This window comes from Peromyscus eremicus, chromosome 3 (assembly GCF_949786415.1).
Source record: "Peromyscus eremicus chromosome 3, PerEre_H2_v1, whole genome shotgun sequence".
NCBI lineage: Eukaryota > Metazoa > Chordata > Mammalia > Rodentia > Cricetidae > Peromyscus > Peromyscus eremicus.
This window is the reverse complement of record NC_081418.1, coordinates 134846700-134870159: the sequence shown is the minus strand read 5'-3', so window position 1 is coordinate 134870159 and position 23460 is coordinate 134846700. Positions and strand designations below refer to the sequence as shown.

Sequence of the window (23460 nt, the reverse complement as noted above, 5' to 3'; positions counted from 1 at the left end):
AGCGGAGCGCGGCCGGAGGTAAGAGGACCCCTGCCCGGTCCCCCGTGTGTCTCGGCTCCCCCCACCCCGCCCAGCCAGCTGCCTCCGCTCCCCTCTTCCCCGCCCCCCTCCTCCCCAGCCACCTGCTGTTTCTGCCCTGGAGAGCACCCTAGGTGACAGGAGGGAGGAGCCACCTGACCTTATCCGATCAAGGCGAAGGGCGAGGGACCCCTGTCGGCCAGGAAGCCCCCAATAGTCCTCCTCCCTTCCCTTCTCCCGCTCTGTCCTTCATCTCCTTCTCTCTGTCCTTCACGTCTTTCTTCTTCCCTCCCTTTCTGACTCTCCCTCTCTCTCTTTCTTTCGGAACCACCAACTGGGTCTGGGGGTGGAGGTGGGGGTGAGGGTGGGTGGGAAGGGGTCCAAAGGCTGTAGGGGAGGGCAGTGGGGGGCATTCGGACCAATTCCCTACACCTCCCCCTGGCTGTCCATTGCCATGGCAACTAGGATGTACTGGGCTGGGGGGGGGGGAGAAAGGTGGGGGCTGGACTGGGACCTCTTGGGGAGAGCTAGGGCCTGGGGTTCTTCCTCAGGAGACAGACGGTGGCCCGAAGCCATTATGCCGGTCCTTACAGCCTCTGCTCTACTCCGCTAAGTGGGTGACTTGGCTTTCTAGTGTCTTCCCCAGGTCTCGATGAACTGTGTCGCTAAGATCAGGACCCTCCTCCTCCTCCCCATCAGGGGGAAACTGAGGCTCTGGGCCAGAGGAGGAGACCCAAGGTCTCCTAGTGAGGACAGCCAGCCTATGGAAGGTCCAGCTTTTCTTCTCAGCCCCTCTGTCCCCTGCTCCTTACATCCATAATCCTCCTGCTCACTCCCTCCCTCCAGCATCCATCTCCTCCCAAGGGTTTCTGAACCTTCCCTTCTATTTTCAGATACTACCACTTTCCCTCTTTCTCTTCTGCTCAAACTCTCCTCCTTCTCCCTGGTTCCCCCTCTTTCCATTTCTGGATGCTTCTGATGTCAGTGGCTTCCCCGCCCTCAGGTTCCCTAGCTACCCCCCACTTCAGTCCCAGCCTCCTTCCTTCCATCTTCCTTGGGTAGCCGAACGGGTGAAGATCCAGGCTTAGAGAAGCTGGGCCGAGACAAAGACCGCAAGGTCTAGGAAAACGGCATGTAAGGGAAGGGCTCCTGCTTCATTTAATGTGGGCCCCCAGGAAGGAACACATCACATGAGGAACTGAAGAAAGATCTGGGGATGCAGAGACAGGGGTGGGTAGTTCTGAGCACAGGCTATTGCAAGAAGGAACTTTGTAATCCCAAAGCGGGGAGAAAGGGCTAAAAAAGATGGAGACATGGAGACTTTTGCCATGTAGTCTGCAAGTAGAGGAGGTCTTGTTCGTGTGGGTAAGTCGGCATCTGATTTAAGGCAGGAGAATGCTCTGAATGACCCCAGTGACTCTCAACAGTCATTTCTATAGTTCCTAGAGAAAGGGCACATGTGAGCTAGAGTACAGCATAGGCCTAATTTTTGCCCCTCCATCTCATCTTCTTATTTCACAGCTTATCTAGGTGACTGAGTGCCACCCCTCCGCACTGACTGGTCAAGACTCACTGGAGACAGAGGCCTGGAAGTCCCAGCATGGGAATGAGAGGTCTCTAGCCAGCTTCATAGATGGCAAAACAGCAAGCTTGCTTTCCCCATCAGTTACAGGGATAACTAAGGAAAAGCCCCACCCAACATGGAGGCTGAAGACTACCACCTCTACTGATTCTCTGCCTTCTCCCCTGTCCAGCCCACGGGGCCTTAGCTGAGTCGGGTCCTGTAATGCTGAACAGTAAGGAAGACTTGGGGTCAGCTTGCCTGGCTGCAGGGCAAGGCTTGTGGGCATCATGGGGGTGTGTGTGAGCGGGGCTCCAGGGTGAGACCTAGCCCCCGCCCCCAGGAGTTCAAGGGGGTGGGGGTGGGGCCGAGGATAGGATGGCTCGGGGTGGGCTGGGGGCAGAAGAGGCCTCCCTCCGATCAAACGCCTTGTCCTGGCTGGCCTGTGGGCTCCTGGCCCTGCTGGCCAATGCCTGGATCATCCTTAGCATTTCAGCCAAGCAGCAGAAGCACAAGCCCCTGGAGTTACTGCTCTGCTTCCTGGCGGGTACACATATACTCATGGCGGCTGTGCCCCTTACCACCTTCGCTGTGGTTCAGCTCCGGCGCCAGGCTTCCTCTGACTATGACTGGAACGAGAGCATCTGCAAGGTCTTTGTGTCCACCTACTACACGCTGGCCCTGGCCACGTGCTTCACAGTTGCCTCGCTCTCCTACCACCGCATGTGGATGGTGCGCTGGCCTGTCAACTACCGCCTCAGCAACGCCAAGAAGCAGGCGCTGCATGCCGTCATGGGCATCTGGATGGTCAGCTTCATCCTTTCTACGCTGCCCTCCATAGGCTGGCATAACAACGGCGAGCGCTACTATGCCCGAGGCTGCCAGTTCATAGTCTCCAAGATCGGGCTCGGCTTCGGCGTCTGCTTCAGCCTCTTGCTTCTTGGGGGCATTGTCATGGGGCTGGTCTGCGTGGCTATCACTTTCTATCAGACACTGTGGGCCCGGCCCCGGAGGGCTCGGCAGGCCCGGAAAGCTGGGGGCAGTGTGGGAGCCAAAGTGGGTGGGCTGGGGGGCTTGGGTACACGACCGGCTTTCGAGGTGCCAGCCATTGTGGTGGAGGACACTCGAGGGAAGCGGCGGTCCTCACTGGATGGCTCAGAATCTGCCAAGACATCTTTGCAGGTCACCAACTTGGTCAGCGCTATCGTCTTTCTCTATGACTCCCTCACAGGGGTGCCCATCTTGGTGAGACTGAGGTTCCTCAACCTGTTCCTCATATTCAGGTCCCTCCAACTCTGTCAGGCCCGCGGAAGCTCCCTCGTGTCTTCTCACTGTCCTTCCCTCCCGACATTCGTGTTTCCCTGTCTCTATCATCCATCCTCGAGCTCCCGCTACTCAACCTCCCAGCTCCATCAGCCACTCTTCATTTCTGTTTCTATTCTCCAGCTCCATCTTCCATCCTGCCCCTCCAACGTTCAGCCTGACACTCAGCTGCCCTTTGGCGCGCAGTCTCTGAGTACTCCTGAGTGATACCCTAGGCTCACCCTACCACGCTAGCCAGGCCCCATTCCTGGGTTTCCCCTAGTCTAACTTTTTTTTCCCCCCCAGAGCTGAGGACCGAACCCAGGGCCTTGAGCTTGCTAGGCAAGCGCTCTACCACTGAGCTAAATCCCCAACCCGCCTAGTCTAACTTTCTTGAGTGTCGATCTCTCCCCTCCCTCTCTTTCTGTCTCTGTCTCTCTGTCTGTCTCTCCCCAACTCCGGGGTTCTGTCTGCAGCATTTCCTGACTTTCCTCATTCAATCCCTTCTCACCCACCCCGCCTCCCTTCCTAATCTCTGGCATCAGGAGTGGGTTTCAGTCACTCCCTTTCCCCCGCCAGGTGGTGAGCTTCTTCTCCTTGAAGTCGGACTCGGCTCCGCCGTGGATGGTGCTGGCCGTGCTGTGGTGCTCCATGGCACAGACTCTGCTCCTGCCCTCCTTCATCTGGTCCTGCGAGCGCTACCGTGCGGATGTGCGCACCGTGTGGGAGCAGTGCGTGGCTATCATGTCGGAGGACGACGGCGACGACGGTCAGAGGAGGGATGGGACTTGGGTTTCCTGGACAGCTACCGCTAGCGTCTGTCCTTTCCACCGCCCTTCTCCTTGACGAGATGTGCTGCCCTGGGGTGCCCCCTGCTGGACTGAGCTGGAGCCAACTCCGGGCTCTGCACAGCCTGACCGTGCACTCGGCCATGGCAGCCGGGCTTCCTTCCGCACGGAGGGAGCCTTTCACTAGAACCCGGCTCCCGTGTAGGGGCCTGCACCGCCCAGCTTGGTCTATGCCAAGCAGAGTTCCAGAGAAAGGGTCCTCGGTCCTAATGCAAAGAAGGCCTGACATTAAAGGGAAGCTAAGCTTCCTGAAAGAGATGCCCTGCTCTTGGGACAATTCTTGGAAAAGAACAAGTCTGTGTGAAGGACCGGGGACTCAGTGACTGTACCAAAGCTAGCCATTCCCTCCTGGACTTACAGTAATGGGAACCAAAGGTTCCTCCTGGACCTTGGGAAGCGGGTGGAGAGAGGGTGGGTGTTCTCTGCCTGTAACCACTCCACTGCTTCTCTCTCCTAGATGGAGCCTGTGACGACTACACAGACGGCCGAGTGTGCAAAATTCGTTTTGATGCTAATGGGGCCACAGGGTCAGGGGGTCGGGACCCCACCCAGGTCAAACTGCTGCCTGGCCGGCACATGCTATTTCCGCCTCTTGAGAGAGTACACTATTTACAGGTATGGGGAGAAGGGGCCCCTCTCTTCTGGCCCCCTGGCTCTGGACTGCAGGGCACCCTAGGGGGCAGATGAAGGAAAGATGAGGGAAAGAATGGCCCCCTCAGGTCTCTCAGAACCAGGTTTGCCTACTAGAGTAAATGCTCTGGAGAAACGGAAGAGTATGACGCCATTTGCATTTTGCTCGGCTTTCTGCTGCCTCTGCCTTTGTCTCTGCAGTAACCTCCAGGTCTCACCTGCTCCTCTTCCCAGGTCCCCCTGTCCCGCCGATTGTCCCATGATGAGACCAACATCTTTTCTACTCCCCGGGCACCAGGCTCCTTCCTGCACAAATGGTCATCATCCGATGACATCCGGATCCTCCCAGCCCAGAGCCGAGCCCTTGGGGGCCCTCCTGAATACCTGGGACAGAGACACAGGCTGGAGGATGAGGAGGATGAGGAAGAGGCTGAAGGCGGGGGCTTAGCCAGCCTTCGCCAGTTCCTAGAAAGTGGGGTTCTGGGGTCAGGTGGGGGACCCCCACGAGGTCCTGGTTTCTTCCGGGAGGAGATCACCACCTTCATCGACGAGACACCTCTGCCTTCTCCAACTGCCTCACCAGGACCCTCTCCTCGTAGGCCCAGGCCACTGGGTTTTTCACCTCGACGCCTCTCCCTTGGGTCTCCTGATAGCAGAGCTGTTGGACTTCCTTTGGGGCTAAGTGCAGGGAGACGCTGTTCTCTGACAGGGAGCGAGGGGAGTTCAAGGGCTTGGGGAAGACCCTGGGGCCCAGGCAACCCCATCTTCCCCCAGCTGACCCTGTGAGGCCACATGGGCCTGCTTAACTCAGAGGAGGGGGCGTGGGTGAGGACCCCTCATTCTGGCCCTGAGCCTATGGCAGCTGCCTCCAGGGAGATGGGCACTAGATCTGGATTCTAGAGCCCCAGCTCTCTCCCATCCAAGTGAACAGACACCCTTACTCACCCATCTTCACCCCTAGCAAAACGTATTAAAGGTTGAAGTATTGCCATCGAAACCCTGGTCTCCAGCGTCTGCGGTGGCGAAGGGTATGGTCGGTGGCTTGGGGGAAGGAGAAAGGGCAGGGAAAGAGGTACAGGAAGAAACCGTCCAACATGCAGACAGGCTTGGGGCATATGATGCTGGGGTGGGGCACTGGACACCTGAGTGTGTTAGTTTGAAATGGGAAGGATATTTGTTCAAATAAGTGTAACTGTTCAATCATCAACTCCACTAAATGCTCCCATGTGCTCACTTTCTGGGTGAAAAGTTTTGGGGTCAGAATTGGAGTCCCAAGCCCGGAGTCCCCCTCTGCCACGCTGCTTTCCAAAGATCATTCTCCAACCCGGTGGGTTGGCAGAAGCGTGGGTAGATAAACGCGTGAGGGGCGTCCACAGTCCTTTTCCAGGACCCCAGGATAGACGGGAACGAAATTACCCCCACACCACAGGCGTCCCAGATCCCTCACTTCCCCCTCCTTTCTCCATTTCCCTTTCTTACCCACACTAGCCCCATGCGTCCTCGGAATTCTCGCTCGGTCCCACTTTGGTTTTCCCTGCGGCAGGCCTAAGCCCAGCAGGCTTCTTTGGCTTCACTTACTCATCTTTTCCTCTCCCTCTCCTCTCCGTCTTTCCTTCCTTCTCCTCCCCCTGCCCCCCTCCCTCTCCCTCCCGCCCGGCCCCGCATTTCCCTTTGGAGGTGGGCCTGCAGCTTTGGGCACCATGCTCCGGCTCCTGAGGCTGCTGCTGTTGCTGCTGCTGCCTCCCCCGGGGTCCCCCGAGCCTTCCGAGCCCCCGGGCCTGGCCTCGTTGTCGCCGGGGGCGCCTCCCCAGGCTCCCGACTTGCTCTACGCGGACGGGCTGCGAGCCTACTCCGCCGGGGCTTGGGCGTCCGCGGTGGCGCTGCTGCGAGAGGCGCTGCGGAGCCGGACGGCGCTGGGCCGCGCGCGGCAGGACTGCGGGGCGAGCTGTGCCGCCGAGTCCGACGCCGCGCTCCCCGCCCAGCTCCTCGGCGACCCGCAGCCTGCCTCGGGGCCCGGGGCCTGGGAGCCGCTGCTCCTGCACGCCACGCTCCGCCGCGCCGAGTGCCTGACCCAGTGCGCGGCACGCAGGCTGGGCCCGGGGGGTACGGCGAGACTCCGAGTGGGGAGCGCGCTGCGGGATGCCTTCCGCCGACGGGAGCCTTACAACTACCTGCAGAGGGCCTACTACCAGGTGCCGGAGCCCCCGAGGGTGCTACCCCAAGCCGGGTGGCTGTCTTACTTGGAGCTGACCAGGAGAGGGCAGGATGCTCACCCCCCGGACTCAGGGCTGGAGTCCTGGGGGGCGGATAACGGGATAACATTTGAGTGGGTACCATCAAAAGGGCGGCCAGGACTTGTGATGGTCGCGGAGGGAGGGCCAAAAGAGAGTAGGGGGTCAAGCTGGAATGAAGAGGAGTGGGAGTAGATCGAACATGGAGGGAGGGCTCCGCAGTTTTATTTTAGCGGGTCTCGGTGAGTGAACGCAGCCTCTTCCTAGGTATGAAAAACAGACGGTGAGGCAGGAAGTGTGTGTGTACGTTATGTTCAGGAGTGGGAGCTGGAGTGGGAGCCTTCTCTTGGGACAGGACCGAGCTTCGGAAAGGCTGAATGAGGGAGGCTAGGTTTGGAGGAGGAAGCGCCACTGAGGCTGAAATCTGGGTCTGTGGCAGGAGACAGCTACTGGAAGCCAAATGCCTACGTGGCTGGAGGAGGGAGGGGCTCTAGTTACACACACATCAGCTCAGGGTCCTAGAGGCCTGCAGATTCTGGTCACTCAAGGTCTTCCCCGCTGCCCCATCTAGTTCAGCCATTCACTTCATTGTCTCCCAAACTGAGACCCCGAGGTCCTCTGCCCGTGGCCCACCCACTCCAAAGCTTTCAAATCTCCTTTCTTTCTGTACCAGAGTCCTGGGAATCCTAACATTCTGGCTTCCAAGGGATTTGGTGCTTTCTAGTTGGGACAGTCCTGCTAGGCTGGGCTTCCATAAGGCTCTGGAGGAGGTTGGTGAAGGGACATTGGTCTGAACCCCCTCCCCCTACACCTCTGGGCTCTGACATCTCATCCCTTTGGCTCCTCAGTTGAAGAAGCTGGACCTGGCAGCTTCTGCAGCACACACCTTCTTTGTGGCAAACCCAACACACTTGCAGATGCGGGAAGACATGGCTAAGTACAGAAGAATGTCTGGGATTCGACCCCAGAGCTTCCAGGATCTGGAGACGCCCCTATACTGGGTGAGCCTCTCAGTACTGGCTGGCTGCTGCCATCTCTAGCCTTGTGCAGCTTGAGAGCATCAGGAGATCTGGGTACTGTTTCTCAGTGGCCCTGGGTGAAGAGTCTCTCCCTAGTAGTCAGCTTCCTCTGTGGCCACTAAAGTGTGTGCTGTTCTAATGTTCTGAGGCCACATTGTTCTTCCTCCAGGTCCATGCAGCAGGACAGGGATTTCATGCTCCAAATAAGCCCATTCTCTCTGTCTCTGTCTCTCTCCGTTTTTCTCTCTCTCTCTCTATCTCTCTCTCTGTTTTTTTTTTTTTTTTTTTTTTTTTTTTGAGACAGAGTTTCTGTGTTACCCTGGCTGTGCTGGAACTTGCTCTGTAGACCAGACTGGCCTCAAACTCACAGAGATCTGCCTGCCTCTGCCTCCAGAGTGCTGAGATTAAAGGCCTGTGCTACCACTTTTGCCTGGCCTATCTTTCTTTTTGAAACAGGGTCTCACTGTGTAGCCCTTGGCTGTCCTGGAACTCACTATTGTCTACCAGGCTGGCCTCAGAGTCAATGAGATCCAGTTGTCTCTGCCTCCTTGTGCTAGGATTAAAAGCATATGCCACCATGCCCTTTGATCTCCCAATCTTGTTTGATGTCCCCCTACACACACACCGACCTTGCTGCCTTTCCCCACAGGCAGCCTATGACACTGGCCTGGAGCTACTGGGGCAGCAGGAGGCAGCCCTGGCACTGCCCAAGCTAGAGGAGGCCCTCCAAGGGAGCCTGGCCCATATGGAGAGCTGTCGTGCAGGCTGTGAGGGGCCTGAGGAACAGCAGGGGCCAGGAGAGGAGGAGGAAGAAGGGAGCCAGGGGGGCCTGTATGAAGCCATTGCAGGTGAGTATAGTTGGTTGTTTTTACTCTTTTGCTCTTTAGCTCTTTTGGGGGCCCACCACCCAGCTCCCAAATAAATCACACATGGAGGCTTATTATTTCTTATGAATGCCTGGCCTTAGCTTGACTTGTTTCTAGCCAGCATTTCTTAACTTAAATCATCCTGTCTACCTTTTGCCTCTGGGCTTTCACCTCTCTGTATTTGTGTATAGTTTTTGTTTGTTTGTTTTCCGAGGCAGGGTTTCTCTGTATAGCTTTGGTGCCTGTCCTGGATCTCGATGTGCAAACCAGGCTGGCCTCGAACTCACAGAGATCTGCCTGGCTCTACCTCACGAGTGCTGGGATTAAAGACGTGCACCACCACCATCCGGCTTATTTCTATATATCTTTTCTTTCCTTCTTACTCCGTGGTTTGCTGTGTAGCTGGGTGGCTGGCCCCTGGAATCCTCCTCCTTCTCTTGATCCTAAATCTCTTGCTTCCTCATCCCTCCTTTTCTCCTATTTATTCTCCTAACTGGCAGCCCCGCCTATCCTTTCTCCTGCCTCGCTATTGGCCATTCAGCTCTTTATTAGACCAATCAGGTGTTTTAGGCAGGCACAGTAACACAGCTTCACAGGGTTAAACAAATGCAACATAAAAGAATGCAACACATCTTTGCATCATTAAACAAATGTTCCCCAGCAGAAACAAATGTAACACATCTAAAATAATATCCCACGACAGATGAGGGGCTGGACTGTGTGCTGTGGGAGAGCACGGATGCCGGGGAGGACCATGCACAACCCGTGGCTCGTTTGCCTTCTCTGCAGGACACTGGATCCGGGTTCTGCTGTGCCGGCAGCACTGTGTGGCAGATGCAGCCACCCGTCCTGGTCGCAGCTTCCCTGTCCCTGACTTCCTTCCCAGCCAGCTGAGGGGACTGCATGAGGCCTATGCTCAGGGTCAGCTTGGGAAGGATGGACCCTGGGAGTGAAGATGTGTCTCTGCTGCCATTCTGAACCCTGTCTGTCCCTCCTTTTTCCCACCTGACTCTGCATTGATAGTTTCACTGTCAGGGCCCCTGGGAACCAATGCTTCAGGATGGGATCCTTTGACACCACTGTGGAAAGCTCAGATGGGTCACTGGGTCCTTCAGCCCTGTTGCTTCTCGTCTTCCTTTATTTCCTCCCCTCTTCCTCTTCTTTGAGCTCTGCTGTTGAAGGTATGTTTGAGGATGCTTTGGGGCTTCTGGGAGTTGGTGGCCTTTCCAGGTGACCGGCAGCTTTCTTTGTTCTATCCTGTCTGTTGCTGTCCTCTCCCCACCTTCCCCCATCTCCAGTAGGGAACGTGTCTAAGGCCGTGGAAAATGCCCTGAGTGTCCTGCTCTTCTACCCAGAGGACGAGGCTGCCAAAAAGGCTCTGAAACAGTACCAAACTCAGTTGGGAGAGCCAAGACCCGGCCCGGGACCACGAGAGGTAATCCCTTGCCCACACTCACTGGATCGGTAGGGCCTGGAGCAAGCCAAACACCCAAGAGTGGGCTGGGTTCTGTACTCCATTCTGGCTTCATTGTTTATTTGATTTATTTGTTTAAAATTGTTTTATTTTATTGCATGTGTGCGCTCCAGGTCAGAAGAGAGCATGGAGATGAGTGTGGTGGTACACACCTTTAATCCCAGCAACTCGGAAGTTAGAGGCTAGCAGATCTCTGAGGTCAGGGCCAGCCTGGTTGACAGAGTGAGACCTTGTCTCAAAACAAACAAATAAACACAAACAACAGTGAGAAAGAGGACATGGGATGGGATGGAAATCCCTGGAATGGAGTTAGGATGGTTCTGAACCACCGTGTGGGTCCTGGGAATTTAACTCAGGTCCTCTGCAAGAGCAACAAATGCTCTTAACTGCTGAGCCATCTCTCCAGCCCAAATTTATTTGTTGTTGTTGTTGTTTTTATTTTTATTTTTAATTTTTTTAAAATAGGGTCTCAATGTGTAGCTCTGGCTTGTCTGGAACTCTATATAGACCAGGCTGGCCTGGAGCTCACAGTGATCTGCCTGCCTCTGCCTCCTGAGTGCTGGGATTAAAGTGTACAAGACCACACTCAGCTCATTCTGGCTTCTTACCCAAGCTCTTTAGCCACCGAAGGAATATCCAAGTCTAGGTTCTGACCTCTGCCTCAGCTCTCTGCCCCCAAACATCAGACTGTATTCATCCTGGGAGTCTATCCCAGCACTATTCTTTCCCCTTAATCTTATATCTGTCTGCCTTATATCTGCATAAACGTGTATGAGAGTGAGTGAGTGAACGCATGCACAAGCGCATGCACATACACAGAGTCTCTCATGTCCACTTTTTTTTTTTTTTTTTTTTTTTTGGCTTTTTGGAGACAGGGTTTCTCTGTGTAGTTTTGGTGTCTGTCCTGGATCTCGCTCTGTAGACCAGGCTGGCCTCGAACTCACAGAGATCCACCTGGCTCTGCCTCCCGAGTGCTGGGATTAAAGGCGTGTGCCACCATGGCCCAGCTCATGTCCACTCTTACTTTGAGCCCAGACACTCTGAAGGGTGACCCATTGCAGCGTCAGGCTTGGTGATGGATCTCAAGAGCTTGCAACTGTGCCCTAGAACCCAGGGCTGTCCTGTTCTCCCCCAGCTTTCCCTTCCCTTCTCCTTTATCTCCATTCTCCTGTCTCTGCCCTGCCCAGGACATCCAGCGCTTCGTTCTTCGATCCCTCGGGGAGAAGAGACAACTCTATTATGCCATGGAGCACCTGGGCACCAGCTTCCAGGACCCGGTAAGGAGTTGTGCTCTTCTCCCAAGGCTGAGGCACGGTGATGCTGGGCATTCGTATGCCGCTGCAGCCGGCAGCGGTGCCCCACGTGCCCCACGTGCCCACGTGCCCACAGCCGCAGACTTACAGAACTCTGGCATCCCAGGTTCCCAGGGACCTGAACAGTGTGGCTACAGTTAAAGCGGCCAGGGATTATGCATGGCTAAGAATCAGCCTCTCCTGCTCTGCTCTGCTCCCCTCTCCCCCCACCCCACAATCTTTCTCTCTCTCTAGGCCTGGCTCTTCTCCCTCCCCCGCCCTTCCCTTCCTAATAAAGTTCTAAAAAAATCAGGCTCTTGGCCACCAATACCCTCTGGTTACCTGTTTCCTTACCCAGTTTCTTTACCTGTCAATTGTGAAGGTCACACACATTCCACAGTCCTGTTGAAGCTATGCCATCTGACAAAACAGTGCAGAAAGCCTCACTGCTGCTGACTCCATTCCCCTCCCTTAGTTATGAGGACCGAGTCCAGGGCCAGCATTATGAAGCCGGGACTAACATAACGCAGTGGTTTTCAATTGACTTTTTGAGGACTTGGATGACTCAGTGATGAATGCTTCCCTAGCACACATACATGCACAGGGCTCTAGCTCTATCTAGCATTGCAAAAAGAAAAAAAAGCATTGCAAAAGAAAGAAAGAAAGAAAGAAAGAAAGAAAGAAAGAAAGAAAGAAAGAAAGAAAGAATATTTTGGACCCCATAGTTCTTTGTTGGAGGAGGGAATGGGGCTGTCCTCGGCTTTGATGGGTCTTCAGCTGCTGTCCTGACCTTTTCCTAGAAAGTGTCAACAGTACACTGATAGCCCTTAACTCATGAGATCAATTGTTTCCAGACGTTGTCTACTGTCTCCTGGGAGTCAGATCACTCACGGAGAGCTTCTGGGTAAAGTGAGGGTGTAAAGCTAGTTTAGGCCCTATTCTGCCACTCACAAGCTGTGTTAAGTCGACCCTACGATTCCACCTTTCTGTCCCCAAACCCTCACCTGGAAAGTGAGCATGTCAGAACCACCCATTCCATTAGAATTTACCAACTATTACAAACTCTAAACTACAGAGTCTCACTGCAAGTGTAAAGCTTTTAGCGCCTGGCAAACAGTAAGTGTGATGGAAGTCATTGTTTATAACAGTCGGGTCTGTAACTCAGGACTGTCGAGTGTGACGTAGCCCCGGCACTGGGTCCAGGCCTTCCCCACTTTGCCTTCCTCTCTGGAAGCTGGAAGACCTTAACATGGACCTTCAGATTCTAAAGTCAGGAATCCCAGGAGCTAGACACAGAGGGTGATGGCGCTGTTCTTGACTGTCACAGGATTCTTGGACCCCAGCAGCATTCATCCCTGAGGCACTGAGAGAGAAGCTCAGGTAGGTCATGGCCTGTAGTGGGGGCCACTTGGCCCAGGCTGGGAGGTGAGAGGATGGGTCTGCACTGTCTCCTGAGTATGTCTCTCACCCCTGAGAGAGGATCAAGAGAAGAGGCCCTGGGACCATGAGCCTCCACAGCCCAAGTCCATGACTTACTGGAAGGGTGAGTTCCTTAGTATGTGTGGAATTGGGGGACAAGAGATGGAAGTGGGGGAGGGGCAGGGTGGAGGAAGATCAGGAGGCAGAAGTGAGGGCCTGGAATCTGCCAACTACTGCCCTTCAGGTGAGCCCCAGTGACCTTTGACCCCACTCTTCCCCTTGTAGATGTCCTTCTCCTGGAGGGTGTAACCCTCACCCAGGATGCCCAGCAGCTGAATGGGTCGGAGCGAGCTGTGTTGGATGGACTGTTAACTCCAGCTGAGTGTGGAGTTCTACTGCAGTTGGCCAAGGTACAATGGTGTGTGGTTCAGCCACCTACTCCTTTGCTCTTGGCCTGTGTCCACCCAGTGTTCTAACTGCCTCAAGTTTCTCTCTCTCTCTTTTTAAATTTATCTTTATTTTATGTGTGTTGGTGTTTTGCCATGGATGTGGAAATTACAAGTCCCCTGGAACTGGAATTACAAACGGTTGTGAACTGCCATGTGGGTCCTGGGAATTGAACCCCAGTCCTTTGGAAGAGCAATCAGTGCTCTTAACCACTGAGCCATCTCTCCAGCCCCTCTCTCTTTCTTTTAAAAATTTATTTATTTTTATGTGCATTGGTGTTTTGCCTGCATGTATGTCTGGGTGAGAGTGCCAGATCCTCTGGAGCTGGAGCTACAGACAGCTGAGCTACCATGTGGGTGCTGGGAATTGAACCTGGGTCCTCTGGAAGAGCAGCCAGTGCTCTTAACCACTGAGCCATCTCTCCAGCCCCATCAAGTTTTTTTTTTTTTTTGGTTTTTTTGGTTTTCCAAGACAGGGTTTCTCTGTGTAGCTTTGCCCCTTTCCTGGAACTCACTCTGTAGACCAGGCTGAGATCCACCTGCCTCTGCCTCCCGAGTGCTGGGATTAAAGGCAAGGTGTGCACCACCACCACCCGGCTCCATCAAATTTTTTTCAATGTCTGCGTTTTATCTCAACTGTGGAAAAGTTTTTTTTCCTCTTTTTATTTATTATTTTTTGCATAAACATGATGAGTTTATTCAGGATACACTCTTCATATTACCTCATTTAAAGTTAATTGCTAATAAAGTCTATTTCAAACTATATTGGTAATGTGAAAACAGGCATAGCATGAAAACCAAGACTCCTCCTGACTTTAGAGGTTGTCTTACTGTGGAGTTGTCCTTGTAACATTTGTACTGTCGGTTCTGGGTGAACCAGGGTGGCCTCTTCCAGTGTCATTTAACAATACTCTTGCCCTGATCCTGTTCTGATGGTGTCTGTCCTGTGGACAGTGTCTGCAGAAGGAGCTTTAAAACGGTTCCTTAAGCCAGGCAGTGGTGGCACACGACTTTAATTCCAGCAGAGGCAGGTGGATCTCTGTGAGTTCAAGGCTAGCCTGGGCTACAGAGTGAGTTCCAGGAAAGGCACAAAGCAACACAGAGAAACCCTGTCTCGGGTGGGGCAGGGGAGGGGGGGAGTTCCCTAATCAATAAAATAAAATAAAATAAAATAAAATAAAATAAAATAAAATAAAATAAAATAAAAAAGGGATAAAACAAAACAAAACAAATTAAAAATAAAACAGTTCCCTTTGGCCAGGCAGTGGGGGCACACATCTTTAATCCCAGCACTCAGGAGGCAGAGGCAGGCAGATCTCTGTGAGTTTGAAGCCAGCCTGGTCTACAGAGCGAGTTCCAGGACAGCCAGGGCTACACAGAGAAACCCTGTCTCAAACAAACAAAACAAAACCAAAATGGTTCTCTTCTTTCTTCCATTTTGAGACAGTCTCACTGTGTAGACCAGGCTTGGTCTTGAATTCAGAGTCCACCTGCCTCTACCTCCTGAGTGCTGGGATTAAAGGCGTGTTCGACCACACCTGGCTCCCCCTTCTTGATTCCTTATTTATAGTCTCCTGGAGCACTTTCTCAGAGCAATAGCCACAGAGGACGTGTTTCTGCTTCAGGTGACCACATTCAGGACAAATATCTGAATTGTTCTTAATAAGGTCTCCTAAGACCTCTTCTCCTACCCGTTCACTTCAACCCCACATCTGTTTTGGGGGCTGCCATCCAAAAGCTACTATCTAAAAGGCTGGGCTTTCTGTTCCCACGAGTATCATTTGCTAGTTCTGTGAGTGTGGATGGACCCTGGACCGCTAATGCCCAGAGGACTGCAGCAGCTTCCAGTGCTCCCAAATGGTCCAGCGTGCACAGCTCCGGAAGTGCCATCAGCAGCACTGCAGGAGCCATGATCCTCTGCTTCCTTTCCTTCATAACTTAGCTGATGCAGATAGCGTGAGTGCTCTTATTTGAGACAGGGTCTTGCTGTGTGGCCCAGGCTGGCCTTAAATTCAGGATCCTCCTATCAGTACCCCACCTAAACCTTAAGTGCTGGAGATGACAAGCCTTGCAGGTGTATGTCACCACATCTGGCCAGGGCAGATGTGCTTTACAAAGATTAGGAAGAAAAGACAGAATGGAAGAGCAGAGACGTGGGTGTCTATATACAGAAGGTTCTTGGTTCCCTGACAGTTCAGATGGCGTCAGGCTTCCTTTCCCAGGCATGTCAGCCTCTCCTAGTCTGGGATGAATGACCTGAGCTCACATGCTGAGGCTGCCATCTCATGATGCTTCACTCCAGGCTTGGACTCATTCATTACGTATTCCTGGAGTGCCTGCTGTGGACTAGAAATGGCTAGATTCTAGGGGGAGGTAGGTGAGCAAAGACTGCCCTTCAGAGACATGTGGAAGGAGGGAAACCAACGTGGAGGCATGGTTAGAGCAGGTCTAAGTTCTGCAGGGAAGTGTGTACTGTCTGACTGAGACACTGACAATGGAGAGTCCTTGGCGGCTGACGAGGGCTGATACTCCAGTTCAGTCCTACACCGCTCTTGCTGTAGTTTGCAGTGCTGGGGGCGGGGTCGTCACGTCCAGGGTATGGCACACCTAGGCAAGAGTGTCACACACCCTCAGCTCCCTATGCCAGCCTTACCGTTTGTTGTCCTAGCTACCAGGAAGGCTAAGGCAAGAGGACTGCTTGGGCTGGGGAGTTTGAAGCCAACCCGGGCAACATAAAGAGATCTGTCACAAAGGGGAGAGAAAAAGCAGAGAAGGGAGAAGACAGAAAGGAAGAAGGAGGGGCTAGAGAGAAGGATGAGATGGTTAGAAGCACTGACAACTATTCCAGAGGACCAGGGTTCGATTCCTACCACACAGTAGCTCACAACCATCTGGAACTCTAGCTCCAGGCGATCTGAAACCAAGATCTACATGCAGGCAAAACACCCATACACATAAAAAATGATAACAAAAACTTCTAAAAAAAAAGGGGGGGGTGCTTTTTGTGAACTGCAGGAAAAGATGGGTTAAAGGTGTGGAGCCGATCCAGCAGTTTATTTAAATGTCTGTGAGTTGGTTTCCCATCTGTAAAGTGGGATTTCTCGTGTTTCTATCTTGGTGGTGTCCCGAGGCTTGAATACGTTAGTATACTGTGAAGCCTTTAGGAGAATGAGGAAAGCGCTCAGGATGCGGTTGCCGCTACTCTGCGTCTACTATCAAGAGGGAGGAGGGAGAGGGGCCGAGAGTGATGGCTATCGTGGAGAAGGCCTTCTCTTCCCTCCCGGAGCCTCAGCTTTGTTGGCAGATGGTGGACAGCTGCCCGGTGGATTTCAGCGTTCACTTCCGAGTGAGTGGAGACAATCCAGCGGGGCATCCTGTGGACTCAGGCGCCCCCTCTAGTGGCAGTCTTTAGAAGACCGTGGTGGAGGAAACGGAGAAACTTAGGCTGTGGCCTTAGGTTCTGGCTGTATTCAAGGGAATGAGGAGAGGCTCCAGGGAACCAAGAGAGGGGAACAGATGAGAGAGACAAGGAGTGCTAGGGAATAAAAGTTAGAAAAAGATGTTTGCAGAAGATAATGAGAAGACTACACCAGGGGTAATCTCGAGACGTCTTTCCGTTCCTTAACTTAGTGTGGCCTCAGGACCTTTGCATGTTTCCATTTCATACATTCAAGTGGCATCTGCAACATTTGGCTTTAATTTAGATGTTGCCTCGTTAAGGAGCTGTGGATGAGCACTCATAAAATTGCAACCCTGTTTTAATTTTCATATCACTTATCACCATCTGGATTTTTTTTCTATTTATTTGTTATCTTTTTTTAAAATTTTTTAAAAAGATTTGTTACATATACATAAGAGGGCGCCAAATCTCATTACAGATGGTTGTGAGCCACCATGTGGTTGCTGGGAATTGAACTCAGGACCCCTGGAAGAGCAGTCGGTGCTCTTAACCTCTGAGCCATCCCTCCAGCCCCCTCTTTTTTTTTTTTTTTTTTTTTTTTTTTTAAAGATTTATTTATGTGTTATGTATACAGTGTTCTGTCTGCGTGTATGCCTGCAGGCCAGAAGAGGGCGCCAGATCTCATTACAGATGGTTGTGAACCACCATGTGGTTGCTGGGAATTGAACTCAGGACCTCTGGAAGTGCAGCCAGTGCTCTTAACCTCTGAGCCATCTCTCCAGCCCTTTTTTTTTTTTTTAAAGAAACAAGCCAAGCTAAGGCCAGGCATTTATTTATTTATTTATTTATTTATTTATTTATTTATTTATTGGAGCTGAGGATCGAACCCAGGGCCTTGCGCTTGCTAGGCAAGCGCTCTCTACCACTGAGCTAAATCCCCAACCTATTTGTTATCTTAAAACATAAATCCTAGGGGCTGAGGAGGTAGCTGATTTGGTAGAGGGCTTGCCTAACACACACAAAGCCCTGGGTTTGATCTCTAGCACCTCATAAACCAGGTATAGTGGCACAGGTCTGTAACCAGCACCTAGGAGGATGAGGCAGGAGGATCAGGAATTCAACACCATCCTCAGCAGCATATCAAGTTTAAGGCCATCCTGGGCTACATGAGACACCATCTAAAAAAGCTAACAGTCAGTGTGTATAAACAGATAGTTTGGTGTATAGCCAGCTCCGTGGTGGAGACTGCTTAGCATGGGTTAGCCCCGAGGTTTGATCCCAGCACTGCAAAAGAGGAAGAGGAGGAGGAAGAGGAGGTAGAGGTGGGAGCTAGATGGCTTGGGTGACTAGGTGGACTCATAGGGGTGAGGTTTGTATGTCAGGGTAACTAGGGAGTGGCACTCACACAGAGATTCAACAAGTCGGCTGGAAGATGAATGTCTGCAGGGCGTGGTAGTTTATTCCCTCCCATGATCCCAGCACTTGGAAAGTTGAGGCAGGAAGACTGTTGCAAACTTGAGGCCAGAGTAGGCCACATATTGATTTCCAGGCCAGGATGGGCTATAGAGTGACACCCTGTCTCAAAAGAAAAAAAAAAAAAATCCCATGGATAGACATCCAAACCTGGCGAGACCCCAGGAGATATGAGTCATGGGAGGCAGTTGGGTAGTAGGGATCCGGCATCAGAGGTAGTGGAGTCATGGAGCCCATCAGTGGGATGAGGTCAGTGCTGTCTTAATACCTCAAGCTTCGTGCCAGAACTGGCCTGTCAGACTTCCTGTTAGGGCCCTGCTTGCAGAAAGACTCCCATCTCCCCATTGCAGGGTAACCCAGTACTTCCTGCCTCAGACTCCCGCTCCCTCTCCTTCAGCCACTCCTACCATCTCAAGATCCCTTTTTCCCCACTGTGGGGTGCTCTCCAGGGCAATGTCCACATAGTCCCCTTGGTAAGTAGCATTTCAGAACTTCTTTGAGAATGACAATCCAGAAAACCAGGACAAGTGACATTCTCTGGGAAAGGGCCTTAGGTCTGGAAAAAGTCACAGGGGAATTCTGGGAGTTCCTATCAGCTCCAGGACTGAGAAGGCCTGGAGGAGAGCCTTGGAGCCATGGGGCAGGGAGGTATGCCAGGAGTGACTCGCTGTATAAACCCTTTCTCGTTTAGGACGCAGCTGAGGCTGGAGCCAGGTCTGGGTATCGGGGTCGCCGCTCACCTCACAGTCCCCATGAACGCTTTGAGGGGCTCACAGTGCTCAAGGCTGCTCAGGTAAGAGGAGGCCTGGTCCGATGCCCAATGCTTGAGAAGCAGGGCTGTGTCAGGAGGCTGGATACCAAGGCCTGGGCTTTTGTGGAGGAATTCTCTGGGGACCTGAGGCCCTGGTGTGTCATAGGGTTGCTGGAAGGAGGAGTTTGGGCTACTGGACAGACAGTAGACCCACATGGGAGAGTGGTGTCAGACACACGGGCCTAATTTAGGCCGGCCTTCCACGGCCTCTCTCCCTGCCTGCAGCTGGCCCGGGCTGGGACTGTGGGCAGGCCAGCTGCTAAGTTGCTTCTGGAGGCGAGTGAGCGAGTGCGGACCTTGACCCAGGCTTACTTCTCCCCAGAAAGGCCACTGCATCTTTCCTTCACCCACCTGGTGTGCCGAAGTGCCATCGAAGGTAACCATCAGGGAACCCCGTCTATATGGGTCTCCTCTTCACGGCAGTCCCCTGCTGGCTTAACTGGGGACAGGGAGCTTCTCTGATTATTTGTCACCCCAGGAGCTACAGGCATGGGCCCCGGGGGCCATGGTGGGGACCCTGATGTATTCACTGGATCCATTTACATCCTAGGTGAACAAGAGCAGCGCATGGACCTGAGTCACCCAGTGCATGCGGACAACTGTGTCCTGGATCCCGACACTGGTGAATGCTGGCGGGAGCCCCCAGCCTACACCTATCGAGACTATAGGTGGGTAGCCTCTCTAGGGACTGGCAGGTAGGCACACAAGGCCCAAAGGCTGTCTGTATTGCCAGGCCTGGGTCTGGGTTGGCGGTGTGTGTGTGTGTGTGTGTGTGTGTGTGTGTGTGTGTGTGTGTATGTGTGTGTCACTGCCTCCTGTCTTCTCTACTTTCCAGTGGACTCCTCTACCTCAATGATGACTTCAAAGGAGGCGACCTGTTCTTCACACAGCCCAACGCCCTCACTGTTACGGTAGGGGGTTGGGGCAGAGGGCCCAGCTGCGGGGTCAGGATTCAAAACAGAAGTTCTCCAAAGGCAAATGCAGGGAAATGGCTGGGGCCACCTTAACCCTGTCCCTTCCCGCCCCTCTAGTCCTGCTGGCCACTGGACCGCACTCAGGGCTTTCTGCAGAGGTGGACTGAGCCTCACAGAAGATCTCTAAATGGTCCCCACCCCGCCTTCCTAGTTTGCCTTACCTCCTAAGGGTGGCTGAGCATGGGTACAGGATACATACTTGTAGTCCCAGCTGTTGAGGAAGCTAAGGTTGGAGGATCACCAAAACCCAGGAATTCAAGGTCAGCCTGGACAATGTATCAAGACACCTTCCCGGGCCAGTGAGGTAGCACAGTGGGAAAGGTGCTCACCCCGAAGCCTGACAACTGAGTTTGGTCTCTAGAACTGATACGGTGGAAGGAGAACCAGTTTCCACAAGTTGCCCTCTGACCTCTACACCACACTGCACCCTTCACCCCCACCTCCAAGAAAAGTAATAAAAACTTAGAACAAAAACAGAACAAGGTGGGTGGGGGCTCAAGAGATGGCTCAGTGGTTAAGAGCACAGGCTTGTTCTTGCAGAGGACCTGGTGTGGGTCCCAGCATCCACATGGTGGCTCACAACCACCTCTAACTCTAGTTTGGGGGATCTAACACCCTCTCTGGCCTCCCATGACTGGGCAGCAATGGAGCTAGCTATTAGCATAGGCACAGACAGGACCCCTGGACTAAACTTCAGATTGGGGTTCTTAGCACTTTGGAAATTCACTTTCTTAACTAAGGGTGACAGTAATAGTACCCATTATTATTGACATTATTGTTATTATTATTGTAAACAGGGTCTTGCTACATAGCCCAGATTAGCCTTGAATTGACTATATAGCTAGCCCTGGCTGCTCTTGAACTTACAGCAATCTTCCTGTTGTGGCCTTCTGGGTGCTGAGATTATAGACATGCACCACCCCAAGTGACTGACTTTTGGTTTTGGAGATAAGGTCTCATTGTGTAGACCTGGCTGGCCTGGAACTCACATGTAGACCAGGCTGGCTGTGAACCACAGAGATCGGCCTGTTTCAGCTTCTCAAGTGCTGGGGTTAAAGGCCTGTGCCACCTTGCCTGGCTTTGTACACACACATTTTGTGGAGTGCAGATGTGTGCATGCCACAGTGCACATGTGGAGATCAGAACACACCATCAAGTGTCATCCTTACCCCGTCTCTCCCTCACATCTGGGTGTGGCAGTGTTGGGATTACAGACTTGAGCTCCCTCACCTGGCTTGTATGTGGGGGCTGAGAATCTGAACTCAGATCCTTACACTTGCACAGCAAGCACTTTACCCACTAAGCCATCTTCCCAGCACTATGAGAAGTAATTTTTTAAAAATGTTGATTTATTTTACGTGGGCATCTGTGTGTGCATGTGCAAGGGGTGGGCCGAGGAGAGGGTGCATAACACACACAGAGGACAACTTGTAGGAGTTGGTTCTCTCCTTCCACCATGTGTGGAAGTTCTAAGGACTGAACTAACTCAGGTTGTTGGGATTGGTGGCAAGCACCTTTACCCCTGAGCCATCTCTCTGACCCGATAAAAAGTAATTTATATAATATGCTTAAAAGAACGAGCCAGTGCCTTGTATTATTAAACTGTTAATAATGTTAGGTGTCCTTATTGTCCTTGGTAATGGAGACTTTTATACCTGGGCCTAGAAATGGGCAAGAAGAGGGGCAGGCATGGTAGTATACACCTGTAATCCTATCTTTAGGGAAGCTGAGGCAGGAGTTCCAGGCCAGCCTGTGTTACACAGAGGCAGTCTATCTTACTCTTCCCTCTAAAGGCACAAACAGAGCGGAGCAATTGTCTGTGTACTCATGTACAGTCTAGGATTTCCTTAGGGTGGAAATGCATTGAAGGTCCTCATCACCTTCCGTCCCATTGGTGCTGCTCTAGGGCCCTCGGAGTACTTCACTCCAGGCTCATGGGGTCAGGCAGGAAAGGTCAGGCTCCAGGACAGGGAACCTCCAGGAGGCACCTGCCCCCTTTGGCTTCCATCTCCTCCAGCCTTGCACTCTTCCTAGCTAGTCCGTGTGGTGGTACTTTATCTGTGTCCCCAGTAAAGTTTATCTGAGGATCCGAGGACAAAGCCAGCCACTATAGTAAACATAGAAGTCAGGCAGTGGTGACACACGCCTTCATCCCAGCACTTGAGAACTCATGTCTTTGCTTGGGATTAAAGGTGTGTGCCACCACACCTGGCTCTGTTCCCAGTGTAGCCTTGAACTCACAGAAATCCAGTCAGATCTCTGCCTCCCGATAGGATTAAGGGTGTGTGTGCCACCACTGACTGGCCTCTATGTCTAATCTAGGGACTGGCTCTGTCCTCTGATCCTCAGATAAGTTTTATTTGTTAGAGCACAAATAAAATACCACCACAAGTCCCTGAATAGTGAGGAGTAATGGACAGGAAGTCTGATGCTGTGTTTCCCCCACCCCTCAGGCTCAGGTTCGTCCTCGATGTGGGCGCCTTGTGGCCTTCAGCTCTGGTGGTGAGAATCCTCATGGTGTATGGGCTGTGACACACGGACGGCGTTGTGCCCTGGCACTGTGGCACACATGGGCGCCTGAGCACAGGGAGCAGGTGAGGAGTGTAGGGTAGGAGGATATGAAGAAGGGGTGGGTGGGTGGTCACCACGGAAACTTGTGCAGGGGTGAGGCTCACAGTGAAGCTGTTGGCTGGCCCAGGGGAGGTGGATGCCAAACACTGAACCACAGTTTTATCCACCCCAGGAGTGGGTAGAAGCCAAAGAGCTGCTGCAGGAGGAAGGGGAGGAGGAGGAAGAGGAGGAAGAGGAAGAAATTCTCAGCAGAGACCCTTCCCCAGAACCCCCAAGCCACAAGCTTCAGCGGGCCCAAGACAAGGCTGGGAAGCTACTCCGGGTCCGAGAGGAGCTGTGACTGGCTGAGCCAACTTCTTAGGGATATGGCCACTTGACTTGGGAAGGAACCAATGCGAAGGCCTGTGTGACATCAGGAACAGAGTAGTAGCATGCCCTGTCTCTTCAGTCTACCATCGTGGAGACCTACAAGGGCCACCAAGCCCTGGACTCATAAGCTTACTACACAGACTTAGACTAGAGCCCAACAGGCCCAGAAGCCAGATCTGGCCCAGGCTGAGGGACCTGCAGGGTCGCTAGGGCAGACAAAGATCATTATGCCTCCCTGAAAGGCATGGCAAGGATTGAAGGCTAACTCCTAATAAGGAAGACACAGAGGAGACAATCCCATCCTCTCCCAACCTGTGCAATAAAGAACATGATCCCCAGCCAGGGCCTGGTCTGGTCTAGCTCAGCTTCTGTGGCTACTGGAGGTGGGGGTGGCTAGGGCTGGCCTGGGAGGAGACAGGTGGTGTCTTTGGGCCTCCCAGAGGCGGAGCCATGAGAGCCTGTGATTTGTCAGGGAAATCTCAGCCACCTGCTGCCTCATGCAAATAGACCCATGTGCCCCATCACCACCACCACAGCTGCTCCTTGGGTCTCCAACTCTGTCATCTGTCAAGCCCTGCCATCTCTTCCTGAGTATGGGTGAGAGGGTAGCCTGATCCCTCTGGCTCCTACTTTCACAGTCCAGTAAGACCCCAGGAATCGTGTGAGAAAGCGTGAAGACAGATCCCCCCGCCCCCCCAGCCTAGGAGCAGGATACAGGGTTCCATTCTCTTTGTAGTCCTTTCTTTGCCCACAAGG

At 53.0% G+C, this 23460-nt stretch overlaps 2 protein-coding genes across 2 annotated transcripts; both read left to right on the top strand.

Moving 5' to 3' along the window:
- Positions 1–1543: 1543 nt before the first annotated feature.
- On the top strand, positions 1544–5344 carry Gpr162 (G protein-coupled receptor 162). The gene is made up of 4 exons (XM_059256901.1): positions 1544–2824; positions 3461–3650; positions 4187–4344; positions 4594–5344. Exons 1-4 carry the CDS (start codon positions 1958–1960, stop codon positions 5143–5145), a joined length of 1767 nt encoding a protein of 588 aa, XP_059112884.1. The 5' UTR covers positions 1544–1957; the 3' UTR covers positions 5146–5344.
- Positions 5345–6059: 715 nt separating this feature from the next.
- P3h3 (prolyl 3-hydroxylase 3) lies at positions 6060–23042 on the top strand. The gene is made up of 15 exons (XM_059258575.1): positions 6060–6551; positions 7439–7591; positions 8259–8457; positions 9265–9396; positions 9774–9910; positions 11137–11226; positions 12569–12621; positions 12717–12784; positions 12946–13070; positions 18671–18772; positions 19016–19166; positions 19341–19458; positions 19626–19701; positions 22218–22358; positions 22508–23042. Exons 1-15 carry the CDS (start codon positions 6060–6062, stop codon positions 22673–22675), a joined length of 2205 nt encoding a protein of 734 aa, XP_059114558.1. The 3' UTR covers positions 22676–23042.
- The last annotated feature ends 418 nt before the right edge of the window (positions 23043–23460 follow it).